The sequence below is a fragment of the Telmatherina bonti genome (assembly GCF_933228915.1).
Source record: "Telmatherina bonti genome assembly, chromosome: 24".
In the NCBI taxonomy this organism is placed as follows: Eukaryota; Metazoa; Chordata; class Actinopteri; order Atheriniformes; family Telmatherinidae; genus Telmatherina; species Telmatherina bonti.
The window spans coordinates 4,870,254-4,883,115 of NC_136633.1; the positions used below are offsets into that span (position 1 = coordinate 4,870,254).

At 52.1% G+C, this 12,862-nt stretch overlaps 1 protein-coding gene across 1 annotated transcript; it reads right to left on the reverse strand.

Moving 5' to 3' along the window:
• Nucleotides 1-1,751: 1,751 nt before the first annotated feature.
• Nucleotides 1,752-12,141, reverse strand: vps16 (VPS16 core subunit of CORVET and HOPS complexes). Its single transcript, XM_079263923.1, has 24 exons — nt 11,997-12,141; nt 11,588-11,676; nt 10,711-10,802; nt 8,947-9,075; nt 8,694-8,838; nt 8,482-8,597; nt 8,288-8,410; nt 8,133-8,188; nt 7,235-7,324; nt 6,966-7,137; nt 6,755-6,886; nt 6,450-6,577; nt 6,301-6,336; nt 6,080-6,188; nt 5,870-6,004; nt 4,680-4,788; nt 4,507-4,604; nt 4,311-4,415; nt 2,895-2,972; nt 2,683-2,769; nt 2,523-2,605; nt 2,359-2,455; nt 2,168-2,271; nt 1,752-2,082 (listed from the first exon to the last, which is right to left on the reverse strand). The coding sequence occupies exons 1-24, from the start codon at nt 12,044-12,046 to the stop codon at nt 1,941-1,943; spliced, it is 2,505 nt and encodes an 834-aa protein (XP_079120049.1). The 5' UTR covers nt 12,047-12,141; the 3' UTR covers nt 1,752-1,940.
• Between the last annotated feature and the right edge of the window lie 721 nt (nt 12,142-12,862).

Sequence of the window (12,862 nt, forward strand, 5' to 3'; positions counted from 1 at the left end):
AAATAAAAAAAATGAAGAGGCTCAACTCGTTTTTTTTTACCGTTTATAAAAGTAAACAAATGGTCATTCTACCTTTGTAAATATTTATTACCCTGTACCAGGGTTGTTGTTTGTTGTTTATGAGGATAAACAGCCTGCCAGGCGGTAAATGAACATCTCCATGGTGGCGACCAGAGGGCTGGACTTGCTCTCATAGAGGTATCAGGGTTCTGTAGGGGAGGTAACGAGCTTCGGCAGAAGAAGAGGGATTCAGGTCAGAACTGAAGGCTGGAAATGTGCTGTTCTTGTTTCTGACGTGTTATGGCGTATTGGGCTCCGCCGGGCTTCCTTGGGCTCCACCGGGCCGCGTTGGGCCTCCACCGGGCTCCGTTGGGCCTCCACCGGGCCGCGTTGGGCTCCACCGGGCCGCGTTGGGCTCCACCGGGCCTCGTTGGGCTCCACCAGGCCGCGTTGGGCTCCACCAGGCTTCCTTGGGCCTCCACCAGGCCGCGTTGGGCTCCACCAGGCCGCGTTGGGCTCCACCAGGCCTCGTTGGGCTCCACCAGGCCTCGTTGGGCTCCACCAGGCCTCGTTGGGCTCCACCAGGCCCCGTTGGGCTCCACCAGGCCGCGTTGGGCTCCACCAGGCTCCGTTGGGCTCCACCAGGCCGCGTTGGGCTCCACCAGGCCTCGTTGGGCTCCACCGGGCTTCCTTGGGCCTCCACCGGGCTTCCTTGGGGCTCCACCGGGCCGCGTTGGGCTCCACCAGGCTTCCTTGGGCCTCCACCGGGCTTCCTTGGGGCTCCACCGGGCCGCGTTGGGCTCCACCAGGCTTCCTTGGGCCTCCACCAGGCCGCGTTGGGCTCCACCAGGCCTCGTTGGGCTCCACCAGGCCTCGTTGGGCTCCACCAGGCCGCGTTGGGCTCCACCAGGCCTCGTTGGGCTCCACCGGGCTTCCTTGGGCCTCCACCGGGCTTCCTTGGGGCTCCACCGGGCCGCGTTGGGCTCCACCGGGCCGCGTTGGGCTCCACCAGGCTTCCTTGGGCCTCCACCAGGCCGCGTTGGGCTCCACCAGGCCTCGTTGGGCTCCACCAGGCCTCGTTGGGCTCCACCAGGCCTCGTTGGGCTCCACCAGGCCTCGTTGGGCTCCACCAGGCTTCCTTGGGCTCCACCAGGCTCCGTTGGGCTCCACCAGGCTCCGTTGGGCTCCACCAGGCTCCGTTGGGCTCCACCAGGCTGCGTTGGGCTCCACCAGGCTGCGTTGGGCTCCACCAGGCTGCGTTGGGCTCCACCAGGCCTCGTTGGGCTCCACCAGGCCTCGTTGGGCTCCACCAGGCCTCGTTGGGCTCCACCAGGCTTCCTTGGGCTCCACCAGGCTGCGTTGGGCTCCACCAGGCTGCGTTGGGCTCCACCAGGCTGCGTTGGGCTCCACCAGGCTGCGTTGGGCTCCACCAGGCTGCGTTGGGCTCCACCAGGCTGCGTTGGGCTCCACCAGGCCTCGTTGGGCTCCACCAGGCTGCGTTTGGAGTCACGACGTTAATAATAACGTCTGGATGATGTGTTTAAATTCTCCGTAGTGCTGGACGTCTCCTCCCCCACAGTGACGTAGCTGCTCTGCGGGAGGCTGCAAACTCCGCCCCTTTCATGTGACCTCGCTGGGAGACTCTGGTTGGATTACTGGGTTGATAACCGGTTTGGTAGGATGTCTGGGTAAGTTAACCAGGTAACAGATATCCTGGTTAATCTGGTTTCTCACACAGAACTGTGTTACAGTAAAACCACAAAGCAAATCTTTATTTACAGGAAACAACCAACAAGTCTGTGTTGCCACGGCAACAGCCTCATCACCTGCATGCCGGTAACAGCATCTGTGTAGAATTAAGTTAACTCAGAATAAGTCCTCTGATAGGGAGTGCTAGTTGCTATAGTTACGGCTGCCAGTGACCACAAAGCGGGCGGGCATCACTTCTTGGCGGCGGCCACTCTGGCCCGGGTCAACCTGTCAATCAGCAGATGATCAGAGGCGGAACATCTGGAGAGGACGGATCCCATCTCAGAGTCATTCCTGCGTTCGATGGCCGCATCCGCCGCTCCCTCCAGGTCGCTGACGGGATGAGAAGGAGGGATGAGAAGGAGGAATGAGCGTCTGACGTCACCTGTCGAGTGATGTCATAGCAGCGGCGCCTTACCCAACAGCCAGGTGAGCTTTGACCCTCTGCTCAGGCGTCACCTTGGAGACGTACTTCTTAGCTTCGTAGCGGTTGTTGCGCTTCATGCAAACCTCCACAAAGGCCTGCGGCAGAGACGGAGCAGGGCCTCATGGGAAACGTAGTTTATACTGGCGCATGCTGCTCTAGAAGGGGGAGGGGCTTATCCTTACCAGGTAGCCAATAGGAGACTTCTTGCTCTTTGAAAACTTCTCCAACTCCTCCCACTCCTCCTTCTCAGCCAGAGACTTCAGCTTCAGCCACCAGTACCTGCACAGACAGGCAGGTGAGAAGCAGCCAATCACAGCGCAGAGCACTATGACATCACTGGTCTCACCTTTTGTCAGGTACTCTGAAGTCTCTGTACAGTTGTTCAGCCTGTTTGTGAAGTCCCAACGACAGCAGCACCTCCATGGTTGCCTGAACAGGAAGTGACATCACACACTGATCTATGAACTGGTACTCAGGCAGGAAACAAGCCACGCCCCCTTGCCTACCTGCAGGGACAGCCCCAGAAGTCCGGCCCCCTTCTCGTCGTCCAGTTTCCGCTGAAAACGAAGTAGACGCATCTCATCCTCCGTGGCCTGGAAATGAAACAAATTGAAGCCCGGTGTGGCTCACACACACACACACACACACACACACACACACACACACACACACACACACACACACGGAGGATGTGCAAGGTGTGTGCACGTCCCGTTACCTTGGCAGCAAAGTCGTTCTTGGCCTTGTTGTATTCATCCACAGCGCTCTGCAGCTGAGACAGCCGGCTCTCCAGCCTCTGCACACACATTCACACACCAGAGGGAGGGGGATCAGGTGCCTCGCGTTGCCATGGCAACCAGCAGCTTTCAGCCAATCAGCAGCGGAACCAGCATACAGCATCAGCTTCACAGCGCTTTGATGAGCGCAGTGTGGCGTGAATGCGCCACACAAACTCTGACTCGAACCAAAAGTCCTACAAACGTAGGTCTTGGCCCGTTCCAAGCGGACCAAATACAGGAAGCGGACTACAAAAAGAGTCCCTTCCTGTGTGTGGCGTAGCGTTGCATTGTGGGTAAATCCATGGCGTTAAGGGTCCTCTGCCTCGTCTGGTGTTCATACTGCGTCCATTGTTGCAGTGGATTTCTGCAGTATACTTGCATAAGACACAATAAAAACCCAAAACAGCCATAGTTTGGTCTCCATGTTTAACTGACAGGTGGAGGAAACAGAGTTTTCTTCTTTGCGTCAGTCTGGTCCTTTCTTCTGCTAAATACTAGTGCAGCGCCCCCTCTGGTGGGAATGGGGAGATATTATTCTAATGGTTTGGCTGGTTTGACCAAAGTGCAGCGTGAACACGATCTCAGTCCACATGGATACACCCCCCTACAGCTGAGCCGAGTCCCCAATCGGACCGAGTCCCCAACCAGATAGAGTCCCCAACCGGACCGAGTCCACAACCGGACAGAGTCCACAACCGACAACCGGACAGAGTCCCCAACCGGACCGAGTCTCCAACCTGACCGAGTCTCCAATCGGACAATCCTGATGTGAAAGCAGCCTGAATGTTAGTCATGTATTAACAACTAATCCATCCAGAGGGTCAACTAATTGATTTTATCAGTGGATTCTGGCAACTGTACCAGAACAAGGACATAATAATGTCTCTAATTTAGTTTAGTTTAATCAACTAAACAAAGACTTGATGTTGCTTCTCGGTGTATTATAAAATGGGGGTACTATAAAATCATCACGTAAGCAGCCTGCTCAGACAGTGGACATCTGCCGGACAATGGACACGGACTGGTCTGGATGCTGTGAGGAGATTCAGGGACACTGCAGGACAACAGAGGACTATTTCTGGCTAAGAGATGCTTGATGACTTAGAAACACACATTTTTACGCCTCCTCTTTTGTAATATTGAATCTTGTAACATAACTTTAGACTTAATGACATCTGACTCTTCCTGTCGCCATGGAAACTTCTGGTTAAAACTGAACAAACAGCATCAGATGGAAATAAATGAAATTGAAAGAACTGGCTTTATACAGTTAGACTGATAAAGATCAGATCAACACCTGACATTTCCATTATCCAGCCGGATTATCAATAAAGTTGCTGTAATTTGAACCTTACCTTCTCTCTGTAGCTGGCAGTGACGTAGTAGTTGGCCAGTTCCTGGTGGTCGTCATCCTGGTTGTAGAGGTCCTTCAGCGTGTCCTGTTCCTGCAGCTTACAGAACTGGAACAACAACAGGTTGATGCTATAGGTATGAAGGTCTGCGCTCACATCTCCGGTACAGAGACCAGTCTCACTTCTCAGGTGAGCGTACCTGTCTGTAGAGGCTGAGAGCCACCGGCTGGTTTCTCAACGTCATGAAGAAATCTCCTCGGTTCATCTCGTTCTTCAGGTAAGTCACCACTGTGTAAACTGACCACACAAAATCATCACGTCGACACATCGTCCATCTGTCGGACAGGCAGGGGGCGGGGCTTAAACACTCACCCAGGTCTGTGTCCCCGCTCTCCACAGCTTTACTCAGGGCAAGCTGACTCCTCTTCATCTTCAGCAGCAAAGGAACCTGTTCTCCAGACCGAGCCTCAAAGTCCAGCAGCTGACGAGACACAGAGACCCGCATCACACAAAAGCCACCATCCCTTCCTGAGCTGGTCCAGTTACCCCTGAAGTCAGACTGATGGAAGTGCCCAAGTGTCTGATTTACTGCCCTCTACTGAGAAAGATGGACGTAGTAAACTGTGATTGTATGGTGCCTGTCAGGGGCCATAATCACATCAACATCACAGAAGGCAACCGAATGCAAGGGCAGCTGTGGCGGAATCCAAAGGGACCTGGGTGGATCCAAAGAGACCTGCAATGGTATCCAAAGGGATCTGCGGCGGAATCCAAAGGGACCTGCGGTGAAATGCGAGGACACCTACGGCGGAACGAAAGAGAACCTGCGGCAGAATGCGAGGGCACCTACGGCAGAATGCGAGGGCACCTACGGCAGAATGCGAGGGCACCTACGGCAGAATGCGAGGGCACCTACGGCAGAATGCGAGGGCACCTACGGCAGAATGCGAGGGCACCTACGGCAGAATGCGAGGGCACCTACGGCAGAATGCGAGGGCACCTACGGCAGAATGCGAGGGCACCTACGGCAGAATGCGAGGGCACCTACGGCAGAATGCGAGGGCACCTACGGCAGAATGCGAGGGCACCTACGGCAGAATGCGAGGGCACCTACGGCAGAATGCGAGGGCACCTACGGCAGAATGCGAGGGCACCTACGGCAGAATGCGAGGGCACCTACGGCAGAATGCGAGGGCACCTTTGGCAGAATGCGAGGGCACCTTTGGCAGAATGCGAGGGCACCTTTGGCAGAATGCGAGGGCACCTTTGGCAGAATGCGAGGGCACCTTTGGCGGGCGACAGAACGCAAGGGCAGCTACAGCAGAATGCGAGGGTACCTGTGGCAAAATGCGAGGGTACCTGTGGCAAAATGCGAGGGTACCTGCGGTGGAATGTGAGGGTATCTGCAGCGGTATGCAAGGGTACCTACGGCGGAATGGGAGGGTTACGTGATACTAAGGAACACTTCAGTAGAATACTATAATGGATATAAAAGTCAGAAGATCCTGTGGGGAAGTACAGGATCATCATGTTCTTTGTGGTTCTGTCAAATGTTAATGTACCTTGATGGCAAGCTCAGTGCGTCCACATTCGTAAGCTTTGGTCGCGATGTGAGAGTATGACACTCCAGGTGAGTCGCCCACCTTTACACAAACAGCTCGAGCTATGGCTTCATCAGACAGGTCCTTCTGCTGCACCTGGACACACCCACAAACGCATTACACAGGTCTTCCAAACGGAGAGTGACAGGTAAGACATATGAGTCAAGTTACCTTGCATGAGGCCCAGTGTTTGAGGACTCTGCTGACACCTTGATAGTCTGGAATCTTCAGGTAGCGACAGATTTCTATCGCTAACGGATAAAACTGTCGATACACCAACCTGAGACATGGGGACACACAGGTGAGACACAAGTACAGAGTCAAACAGGGGGGTGAGACACAGGCACAGAGTCAAATAGGGGGGTGAGAGACAGGTACATAGACAGACTCACCTGTCTATCAGCACCTGTGTAGTCATCTGTTTGAATCTAAAGTCAAAAGTCAAGGACTCCATCACCATGGAAACATGGATATTCTACTGTGAAGGCATTGGTTCAGCACTGGTTCTCCCATCATGTATCTGGACAGAGTGACAGGATACTGAGTGTGTGTGAGTGGCATTCCCACGCTGCTTTCTCTGACGGCATTCAGAACCCTCAGCTCTCTGCAGGTCGACACGAAGAGATCCGGACTGAAGTCCGTCAGAAAACACTTCCCAAAGGAGGCGGCCTGGTGGAAAAGAAGCCCTGTTACGCGGGACACTGATCATACATGAACCTGTTGACATGATGACCCACCCATTAACATCACAACGACCTGGAGTCGGTTCGTAACCTCCTCCGATCATCTTGACGACCTGGAATCAGTTTATAACCTCGGACCAGGTCTAACTGGTTGTGGTCTCACCCTCATCAGGGACTTCTGGGTGTCGGTATCGTACTCGTGGCCCGCTGCCTCCACACACTGTCTGACAGCTTCTCCGAGAACATTCTGCTCTTTGATCTCTCTCAGGTAGTCATCGGCCTTCTGGCTGGACTTCTGTACGAACAGCAAACAGGCTGGTGAAGTTCTGGACCTGCACCAGAGGAAAACCCGGTCCTGGACGATTGTGTGGTACCTCGTACTCCCGGTGCGCCTCCAGAAGCAGAGCTCCCGGAGCCATGGAGGCAATCTTGAAGATATCCTGACACACCAGAGGAACCTCCTGCAGCAGCTCCTGGTTGGTTGAGCTGATGATCCGAACTCCATCCAGTTCTCCCACTAAGACAGACTGGTCCTCAATGGGGAATCTGAGATCTGGGTCAAGGGTCTAAAAGGAAGATGACTAGTGGTTACCTGTTCTCTACCAGAACCACAAGCTGGACTTGTGTCCGAGTTCAAAGATACTGGATGGTGTCGCTACACACTCCGGCCACCATGAGTAGTCTGTCCCACATTAGGACCACAGAGGGCTGCTGGCTCTTTGGTCTGCGACACCTGAACAGGTAAAGATCAGAGTAAAGACTGGACACCAGCAGACAGGTAGACAGGTAAACAGACAGACAGGTAAATAGACGGACAGGTAAACAGAAGGACGGACAGGTAAACAGATGGAGAGTTTAACAGAAGGACGGACAGGTAGATAGAAGGACAGCTAAACAGAAGGACAGACAGGTAAACAGACAGGTAGACAGATGAACAGGTAAACAGGCGGACAGGTAAACATGAAGACAGACTGGTAAATAGATGGAGAGTTAAACAGAAGGACATACAGGTAGATAGAAGGACAGCTAAACAGATGGACAGACAGGTAAACAGACGGACAGACAGGTAAACAGACGGACAGACAGGTAAACAGGAGGACAGACAGGTAAACAGGAGGACAGGTAAACAGGTGGACAGACAGGTAAACAGACATGTAAACAGGAGGACAGACAGGTAAACAGGAGAACAGGTAAACAGACGGACAGACAGGTAAACATACAGACAGACAGGTAAACAGACGGACAGACAGGTAAACAGACGGACAGACAGGTAAACAGGAGGACAGACAGGTAAACAGGAGGACAGGTAAACAGGAGGACAGGTAAACAGGTGGACAGACAGGTAAACAGACATGTAAACAGGAGGACAGACAGGTAAACAGGAGAACAGGTAAACAGGTGGACAGACAGGTAAACAGACATGTAAACAGGAGGACAGACAGGTAAACAGGAGAACAGGTAAACAGGTGGACAGACAGGTAAACAGACATGTAAACAGGAGGACAGACAGGTTAAACAGGAAGACAGGCAGGTAAACATACCAGACCATCTGTTTAGGTGTTGCTGTCTTTTTCATGTCCACATTACTGAGTTTCTCCTGCAAAAACAAAGGGACTCAGCTGTCAATCATCCGTCCAGGTTTAACCCCGCCCCCCTTAGATAGAACACCTGACAAGCAAAAGCAGACTGGACTCACCTGTAGGTTGGACAAGCCTGTCCACAGGTGTCCAGAGTCAGTGAAGAGTGCTAAGTATTTATAGCTGAAAGACACGGACATGTGGACGATATTGCCGGCCTGAGGACTGAGACCTGGAGGACACTGAACACAGGTGGACAGGTGGTCAGACAGGTAAGTAAACTATTCTGATGTGTCACCTATGTGTTTCTCACCACTGCAGTGCAGGACGTGTTGTCCAATACATAAAGTTCAGGTCCAACGGACAACAGAACTTTGGTCTGTCTGTCCTGAGTGAGGACGACCCAGGAAGACGGCTTTCCCAGCAGACCTGGAGAAGGCAGACAGGTGAATTACAGGTCAGACGGACCATGAACATGTCAACTATTTGACCTCTAAACAGTAAGACACGGCCCATGGTCCTTACCTGGGACCTCAGGTAACCTGCGGAGCTTCAGGTCCTCAATATTGGTAGCCAAGGTGAAGCGGGAGGAACCTGTTACTATAGCGATGCCGGTTCCATAAGGGGAGTGGAACACCTTGGCCTCCAACACCTGACTCTGGACCACCTCCTGTTTCACCAACAGCTCAGTCAGTAAACTCACCAAAGTAACCAACTAACTAACCAGGGTCGTGTTAAACTAGCTAACCAGGGTTTGGTTAAGGGTTACCACACCAACCTGTCCCATGCTGAAGTGTCTCTTAAAGGATCCAAACAGGTCATAGATCAGGACGGACCCGTCCTCCTGAACACACAGCAGCTCGTCGCTCACCGACCAGCCCAGATGGACCACAGGACCGCTCTTCCACTGACACACAGAGACAAACGGGTCAGCCGGGGTTGGATCTAGACCAGGGTCTGAACCACAGACTCTATATAAAAAGATGGACGGAGCCTCAGTGACGTCACCCAAAGGTTTCTGAAGAGCTGAACTGAAGATTGGTGGGCGGTTCTTACCATCACCATCTTGGCAGGGGCATGTGTGTCGGGAGCTAACAGGAGCTAACCAGCTAACGGAGGTAAGCGAGCTAAAGCTAAGTCACGTTGTAAACCGGCCAAAAACCGCGGTTGTTCTACGTTCTTCTTACTTGAGGCGGGAGATCGGGTACCTGTCAATCAAAAGGACACGCCCCTAAATATGCCGAACTTCGAGATTAAATTACTTTTAATCGGGCGAGTTAGAAAAAGATTCACTCCCCCCACAGTTGTCATGAAGGTAAACCTGACCTATTAAACCTAAAATGGATTTTTGTACCAGTCTGTAAACATGTTTATTCCTGCTGTAAACATGTTTATTTCTGCTGTAAACATGTTTATTTCTGCTGTGAAGTTGGTCTTTTTAACATGGGAGTCTATGGGGATTTGCTCCCCATAGACTGCAAAACATCCACTAGGGACTGTTTTGCAGCCCCTAGTGGATGAAGGAGGAACTGCAGTTTTATGCACTTCCGCATCGGCTTCACTTTTAATCGCCCGGAGGCTCCGTCCATCTTATACGGTTTATGGTCTGCACCAGGCAGCGACCTCTGGTGGTTGCAGTTCATGTTTACAGCAGAAATAAACACGTTTACAGCAGAAATAAACATGTTTACAGCAGAAGTAAACACGTTTACAGCAGAAATAAACATATTTACAGCAGAAGTAAACACGTTTACAGCAGAAGTAAACATATTTACAGCAGAAGTAAACACGTTTACAGCAGAAATAAACATGTTTACAGCAGAAGTAAACACGTTTACAGCAGAAATAAACACGTTTACAGCAGAAATAAACATATTTACAGCAGAAGTAAACACGTTTACAGCAGAAATAAACACGTTTACAGCAGAAGTAAACACGTTTACAGCAGAAGTAAACACGTTTACAGCAGAAGTAAACACGTTTACAGCAGAAGTAAACACGTTTACAGCAGAAGTAAACACGTTTACAGCAGAAATAAACATGTTTACAGCAGAAGTAAACACGTTTACAGCAGAAATAAACATGTTTACAGCAGAAGTAAACACGTTTACAGCAGAAGTAAACATGCCTGGTACAAAAAAACATTTGAGGTTTATCTTTACCCTCATGACAACTGGGGAGGGGCGGGGGGAGGTTCTATAATCATGTTTAGATATTTTATATTTAATTGTTAATAAATCTTATAGTTTGGAATAATTAGTCCTTTTGACTGACAGGTATCCGATATCTGGTAGCAACAAGACAGCGGGTGGCGCCGCTGTTTAGCCGGCTAACAGCGCGCCTTAGCTTACGTCCGTTGACCTTCATTAGCCGGTTAGCTCCTGAATCATGAAGAAGCAATGAGGAAACGTTGCCATGGTGATACCACTCATTAATAAGTTAACCAGCTTCATGACGCTGGAAATTCCAAGCTGAACTTGAAGAACCTGATCAGATTGATCCTAATCCGCTGTTCTGGATCTGGGACAGGTTGTAGACTTACCGGGAAGCTGGCGATGGCAACGCCTGATGCAGAGTAGATCTCTAGCTGAGGACGAGAACTGGGAGAACGTCGGTGGGGTTCTCTGAGGAGAGCTGCAACAGAGACTGGTCGTTAGACACAAACTGTCAGGAACGTCCCGATCAGGAACGTCCCAGACAGGAACGTACCAGACAGGAACGTCCCGGTCAGGAACGTACCAGACAGGAACGTCCCGGTCAGGAACGTACCGGTCAGGAACGTCCCGGTCAGGAACGTACCGGTCAGGAACGTACCAGACAGGAACGTACCGGTCAGGAACGTACCGGTCAGGAACGTACCAGACAGGAACGTACCGGTCAGGAACGTACCGGTCAGGAACGTACCGGTCAGGAACGTACCAGACAGGAATGTACCGGTCAGGAACGTACCGGTCAGGAACGTACCAGACAGGAACGTACCAGACAGGAACGTACCAGACAGGAACGTACCAGACAGGAACATCCCAGAAAGGAACATCCCAGAAAGGAACATCCCAGAAAGGAACGTCTCGGTCAGGAACGCAACGGTCAGGAACGCAACGGTCAGGAACGTACCGGTCAGGAACGTACCGGTCAGGAACGTACCAGACAGGAACGTACCAGACAGGAACGTACCGGTCAGGAACGTACCGGTCAGGAACGTACCAGACAGGAACGTACCAGACAGGAACGTACCAGACAGGAACGTACCAGACAGGAACATCCCAGAAAGGAACGTCTCGGTCAGGAACGCAACGGTCAGGAACGCAACGGTCAGGAACGTCCCGGTCAGGAACGTCTCAGACAGGACTGTCCCAGTCAGGAACGTCATCATGATGAAGGCGGTGTTTCTGCAGGTCCCGGTCCGAAGGCCCACCTACCTATGGGTCCTCCATAGGGCGCCGCCGCCACCAGGCTGTCTCTGAGTCCGTCCCGGACGGTCCAGCTCATGTCGTACAGCTCCGTCTTCCTGCACAGCAACACAGAGGAGGGAAACCGGTTATTTACGTTTTAGACGTTTCCAGTTTTCTGAGAGGAAACAACTAACTTGATGACGTCACAGAATCTATTATTTGACATGACGTCATCAGTCCTGACCAGCACCATGTCAGTCAACATGACGCCAACATTCACGTGACCTGCAGAGTCTTCAGCAGAACCAATAAAGTGAAACATTGATCAGGATGTGAACCAGTGATCAGCTGACTGAGGCGCGTGCAGCCTCCTGCTCGCGCCTCACTGCCGGCTACCGTTAGCCGTGGAGGCTAGCTGCTGGAGCAGCAGACTGACCGGTAAAAGGCTTCTCCCAGCGGGTTCCAGTTGGCCGTGATGAACGCCATGACGACCCTCTGGAGACACCTGAAGATGATGAAGGAGGAGCAGGTCCGCTGTTTGTGTGTCGGTCAGCTGATTCCTCTTCCTCCTCCTCTTCCTCCGGTGTTTCTCCTCTTCTTCGTGGGGCGGAGGCTCAGCTGACAGCGCCGCCTCCGCCTCCTGCTGGAGAGGAGCTGCAACCGCAACAAAACTGTTTTCACTGTTCAGCGTGTCAATGTGGGTTTGAACCTGTTTCATATCTTCCCTCTACACATGATGGGGTCCTCACACCTCCAGGTTGCACAACTTCTGCTCTGTAACTGTGCAAAGCATGCCAACCCAACCAGAACCAGAACTGAGCTGTTCTGGATCAGTTTAGGAGGTTCCCTGGCTCCAGATCACCAGTTCTGGACAGAACCAGTAATCTGTGTCTACGGAGGAATGTGAACGACTGAGCTCCACACAAACACAGGAAGAGAGCGAGGCTTCCTTCCAGATGACTTCACCTGAAAAACATGAGCGAGAGACATTCAGTCTTTCTCTCTCTCTGTCCAAACACAAACAGTTCCTCCTGCCCCATCACCATGGCAACTGCCAACCCCCCCCCCCCCCTACACTGGGTGTGGTAAAGAGACACTGGAGGCAGTAGAGCAGGGAGAGAGTTAACCCTTTCAGCTGCTCTGTTTGTGTCCATGTTTACAGGTCTCTGATTGGTGGACGGTTGTTTACTGTTTACCTCTTTCTGTAAACAGGAAAAGTCTGGAGGTGTTTATGTTTACAGGTTCCTGTTGGTCAGCAGTAACGGTTCCGTCCGTCTGAGTGTCAGCAGTGAAGGAGTTAAA